This window comes from Calonectris borealis, chromosome 4 (assembly GCF_964195595.1).
Source record: "Calonectris borealis chromosome 4, bCalBor7.hap1.2, whole genome shotgun sequence".
Taxonomy (NCBI): domain Eukaryota; kingdom Metazoa; phylum Chordata; class Aves; order Procellariiformes; family Procellariidae; genus Calonectris; species Calonectris borealis.
In genome coordinates this window covers 607392-612401 of record NC_134315.1, presented here as the reverse complement: position 1 = coordinate 612401, position 5010 = coordinate 607392, and the positions used below count along the sequence as shown (strand labels likewise).

At 66.3% G+C, this 5010-nt stretch overlaps 1 protein-coding gene across 1 annotated transcript; it reads right to left on the bottom strand.

The window, feature by feature from the left end:
* Positions 1-658: 658 nt before the first annotated feature.
* On the bottom strand, positions 659-5010 carry SPEF1 (sperm flagellar 1). Its single transcript, XM_075150496.1, has 7 exons — positions 4886-5010; positions 4624-4735; positions 4311-4446; positions 3084-3132; positions 2761-2824; positions 2395-2506; positions 659-1491 (listed from the first exon to the last, which is right to left on the bottom strand). Exons 1-7 carry the CDS (start codon positions 4992-4994, stop codon positions 1384-1386), a joined length of 690 nt encoding a protein of 229 aa, XP_075006597.1. The 5' UTR covers positions 4995-5010; the 3' UTR covers positions 659-1383.

Below are 5010 nucleotides of genomic sequence, written 5' to 3'. Positions count from 1 at the left end.
ATCCCACCCCGTCCCACCCCACCCCATCTCCTGGAGACAACCCCTGAGGCTCCGGACGGCCAGCATCCATCACGCCCGGCCCGGCTGAGCTCCCAGGCTCCGGCTGTCCCTGTCCGAGCCTGCACGTCGCTTCACCGGTGGGACGGAACACGGGGAAGGGCCACGTCTCACCCAGGGGACGGCGAGGCACGGGCAGGGATGGAGGGAGCCGGCTCTCAGGAGCCGAGGGTGGGAAAGGCAGCTGGGATGCGTCCCCGCCGGGAAAACGCGGCCGGTTCCCTTCCAAAGAGCACGTCCGCCCCCCTGGGAATGGTGTGGGGGGAGGCAGCGGCCCCCCCGGGCAGGCAGGAGCCGGCCCCGTGGGGGAGCAGGGTCGGGGCTCGCTCAGCCCCGGTGCGGGAGGCACGGTGAGCAGGCGGGGCTGGGTCTCGCAGGCAGTGCCGGCAGGACCGCAGGGACGGGGGTCACGGCACGCCCCGGGGGGCTAAGCTGTCCCCCCCCGGCTCTTCCTGCGGCCTCCAGATGCCAGAACGCTTAAAACGCCGGGGCTTCGTTCCCAGGGAGCTGCTGGAGCCCCAGCTGCGTCCTCGCCTCCGGCACGCGTGGTACCGCGCACGGCTCGGCCCCTCCGCCGGGACACACTGCGCACCCACGCTTTGGAAAAAACAACTGTTTTTTACCCTAAAAAGTCCGCAGGTAACCCCAGTGCAGTGAAGGTCATACCCAGAGTCACCCCCAGGCATCTCCCCACTGCGGGGACGTGCCCGAGGGAGCCCCAGCACCGGCGGGAGACAAACAGAGGAGCAGGGGGTACCACGGCTGGGCTGCCCAGCCACCCCCACGAGCAGGTCTGTGTGCCGAGGCACGGATTTTCCCAGAGATTACAAAAAACAAACAGCTTTGGGTAAGAGATTAAATCTCAGACAGCGTCCCCACGCTGCCGACAGCCCTCCGACGCTGGACCAGCTGGGAGATAAATGCCCCCGGGGTGGGTCAGGCAGGACCCCCGCAGCGACTCGGCCTTGCAGGGAGGTCTCGGCGCGATGACCTGGCTTTTTAATTACCAACGTAATTAAAGGCAAAGGGAGGAGGGACGGCTGCCGTCGGCGAGCGCTGGCCGGAGGGCTGAGCCGAGCCCGCACCGTAGTGATGCCACTGCCGCGCTGCCCGCCGGCGGGCGCGGGGGGGGTCCCAGAGGTGCTTTTGCATCTGCATTTGTCACCTCTGGCTTTTGTCCTTGAGAATCCGCCCTGGGAACTGCGGCAACTGGGAGGCACTGGGACGGCTCCTCCAGCTCAGCAGGAGCTCCCATGGGTGGGAGAGGTGGGGCAGGCGGCGGGGGGCAGCACCGGGCGAGGGGCTGCTGGGCGGGCGAGGGTCCGCTCACCGCTGTTGGCCCTGGGCTTCCTGCAGACGCCGGCTGAGGTCGTCTATCCGCACGTTCTTGAGGTGCAGCAGCTGCTCCAGCCTCCCCACCTTCAGCTGCAGGATCTGAGCAGAGACCCCAACACCCCCTCAGCTTGGTTTTGGGGGGCGGGAGACACACCCATCCACCCCAGACAGGCTCCGCGGGGGGCCGGGGCCTGCCAGACAGTCAGCAGCGAGGTCGGGGGGCACTGCGGGGGGACGGGGAAGTCAGGGCCAGGCTGATGTGGCTGCTGGAGTCACTGAGCGGCATCAGCCATCTTTAACTGCAGGGGAAACTGAGGCAGGCGAGCACCAGTGCCAGATTTGGGATTCCTATTCCTGCTCCCACAACCCACATTAAGCAAATGCTCCCCCAAAACGTGGCCCGGGAGTCCCAGCTCCCCACAAGGACCTGGTGACAACTCTATCCATCCGAGATGCCCCACAGCATTCCTTCCCCTCTTTCAAAATTTTACATCTTAGATGTTTTCCAGCAGAAAACCCCCAGTTTTAGGCAAGGCACTGCCCTGGCTCAGTGCTGAACGAAGCTCTGTTTCAAAAATCACCCACTGCCCAGGGTCGAATAGGGGACGCCCGGAGCTGGGTCTGCAGCTCCGGGATGGTTCAGGGGCCACGGCAGAGGGTCTGTGCAGCTGCGATGCCCGTTACTGCGGGCTGGAAGACTGACCAGAAAAGATGAGGATCGGGAACATTTGGGAATCACGGATTGATGTGACTGACGTGGATGTGTGCCACAGAGATTGAGGGCACAGCCAGGCGGGAAGGATTGAAAGAGAAAGCTGTTCACCCCCGGGGGAGATCTGCAGGCAGAGGCTTTACAAGGGCTGTTACCAGATAAATGTCAGCAAAACACCTTCTGCCGCGGAAGGAGACGAGGGCTGCAGGGACTGAACCACATCTCCGGGCCATCTGCCTCGGTGCTGCCACGGGGACGGCGCTTGGCTGGGTGACGGAGGGTGGGCTCACCTGGATGGTCTCCTGCGCCAGGAGCAGGGCCTGCTCCCTCTCCGTCAGCTGCAGGCGGACGGCGGCGTCCCCCGGGGAAGGCTGGGCACAGCCGTGGTGGCTCTTCTTCACCCTGGACCAGGCAAGGCAACGCCGGGACAATAACTGACTCCTCCTGCAGCGTTGCTCACCGCCCACGGAGCTCGTACAGGCCATGGGGCTCACGCACACACCCAGCTCCTCCATGTCCTGCCCCTGTGGCACAGGGCTCTCCCGACCCCCCCGGGACCCCCAGAGCCCCTTCCCTCAAGAAGTCCCCAGGAAGGGCACATCACGAGCACCCAGGACATGCCTGCAGCGTCCCTGCCCAGCACCAGCAGCCCTTACCCCGCAGCCCTGGGAGACTCCTGGGCATAGCCTCCTCCCGCACCGCTCCTCGCCTTGGAGTAGCCTGCAAAACACAGCAGTTAGCGCATGATCTGCCCAAACAGCTCTGCCCCCCCCACCCCACAGGGACACCCCCTTCCAGCAGTGTCTCCTGTCCCCCCAGGGGTGGCCAGGCTCATTATTTGGGTGCCCCAGCACGAGGCAAGGCTGTGTATGCCCTCCCAAAAGACCAGAAAGGTCATGGTTTGGGGTTTGGACCCAGGGAGCCCATAGCACGGCCAGGATGGGACCCTCCTTCCCGACGTGCCACACACCGGCCCTACCTGTCTCCAGGTAGCTGACCTCTTCCAGCGCTGCCCGTCTGCCCGGCTCCTGCACGGAGAGGAAGGAAAACACCCGTCACGCCTGGCCACGAGCCGTGGGTCGCCCCATGGGTGAACCCACAAACAGCTCCTATGCAGGGAGGGGGCCTGGCCGGGCCCCAGTGTCAGGAGAAGGGGGGACAGGGTAGCCCAGCCCGCCCGGCTCTTTGTGCCAGCCCTCTCTGAGCGGTGCTGGGGCTCGAGGCCGTGGGGAGCATCGGGGTGGGGGGTTTGCTCCCAGAGTAGTGGGAGAGGCCAGTTCAAAGCAGGGGGTTCCCAGCGCGGCTGCAGTGCTGGCTGTGCCGTCGTTACAGCCCCAAGGCAGGGCTGGGATCCATCTGCCTGAGTTCCTGCCTGCTTCACGGCCACAGCCCTTCCCGTAGCGAATTCCTGCTCTGACCTGAGCACCAGAGTCACTGGCAGAGACAGCCCAGCCTGCCCCAGCCCCGCAGGTTCGTTATCCTCCTCTCACAGCGCAAGGACCGGGACAGTCGGGGGCTGAGGGTTTGCTCAGGGCAGGAGAGGAGGCAGCTGCTGCTGCCAGCCCCGTCCTGGAGCTGCGTGCTCAGCACACGCTGCCAAGCCCCACGCAACCCCCGACACCCTCCCTGCTCCTCTTCAGGGGCCTCACACGAGCAGGGGGTGCAGCAAGGAGGGCTGGGTGATGGGCGATGGGGAAGAAAGGTGATGGAGAAGGCGTCCCCTCTCCTTCCCGGCTCACAGCGGCTCCTCCCACCCTGCCTGGGCCAAGTCAAGGCTGTGGAGTGAGCGGGGCCACGACGCTGCCCACGATGGCGCACGGCTGCCATCTGCGGCCACCGAGTGAGGCCGGCCCTGCCACCTGCATCGCTCCCGGTGGGGTGCTCTGACCCCAGCTCTGCCCATGCGAGGGGCTCCCCTGCCTCTGAACACCCCACTGCCCTTCCCCATGGAGCTGCAGACAGGGAGAAGATGGCAGCCGGATCCTCGTGCTGAGGGGAAAGAGGTGCTCAGAGGGAAAGTGATGCCCACAAGGACGTCTGGAGCTCAGCCTGGCCCTCCGGCCCTGCCCTGATTACACCAGCCTCTCTGTGGGGTGGCTACTTGCCCTCATCGCCCTCCTGCCCATAGCACCTACAAGCAGGATGCGGCACATTGGGTGCCCCCCTTCCCCCAGGCCCCGCTGACCTGGCCTGGGCCAGGCACCACCTTGCTCTGCCTCTGCTTCTCCTCGATCTTCTGCCGCAGCAGGAGCAGCACCTGCTCCACCGTGCCCGGCCGGCACTGCACAACCTGCCGGATCACATCATCCGGGATGGAGAAGTTCAGCTTAGTCAGCACTTTCCTAAAAGAGGAGCCAAATGAGCACCCAGGAGGGCAGGCAGGCAGGCACCCCCCTGCCTGCAGCACCTTTAGCTGTGTCCCAGCTGGCCTGGTCCCCAGCCAGGACAAACAGGGACGCTCTGCGGGGCAGCACAGTGCTCCCAGCAAGGGGGAGCAGGGGGGCTGCCTGCCCCGCTACCTGTTGAGATGGCCCCAGTTGGCGAGCTTCTGCGGCGTGGAGCTGGCAGGCACATAGCTGTGCAGCTGCACCATGGCGGGGAAGAAGAACTTCACCACCTCGGCTGCCAGCACTGGGAGAGGAGAGGAGGAGAGGGGCTGGGGGCGGCGGGCACCCCAGGACCCCTCCCCGGGCCCGCAAGGCCCAGCGGCCACCCCGGCCTAGGCCCATCCCCAGGCCCGGCCCCCCCCCAGGCCCGTGCCGCCGGGTCCCCCCGTCCCACCCCCGTCGCTGAAGTCTCGGGCGATGTTCCTGCGTGGCCGGGAGAGCGGCACGGCGTCCAGCCAGCGGTAGAGGGCCCGCAGCTCGTCCGCCGCCCCGCCGCCCGCCATGCGGCGTCCCGCCGCC

What these genes read in the sequence shown, in the direction of transcription:
- SPEF1 (XM_075150496.1), bottom strand. Translation starts at nt 4,994, where the DNA reads ATGGCGGGCGGCGGGGCGGCGGACGAGCTGCGGGCCCTCTACCGCTGG. An exon ending in AACTGGGGCCATCTCAACAG is followed by an intron (nt 4,447 to 4,623) that starts GTAGCGGGGCAG and finishes CTCCTCTTTTAG; the next exon opens with GAAAGTGCTGACTAAGCTGA. An exon ending in TGGCGCAGGAGACCATCCAG is followed by an intron (nt 1,492 to 2,394) that starts GTGAGCCCACCC and finishes GTCTCTGCTCAG; the next exon opens with ATCCTGCAGCTGAAGGTGGG.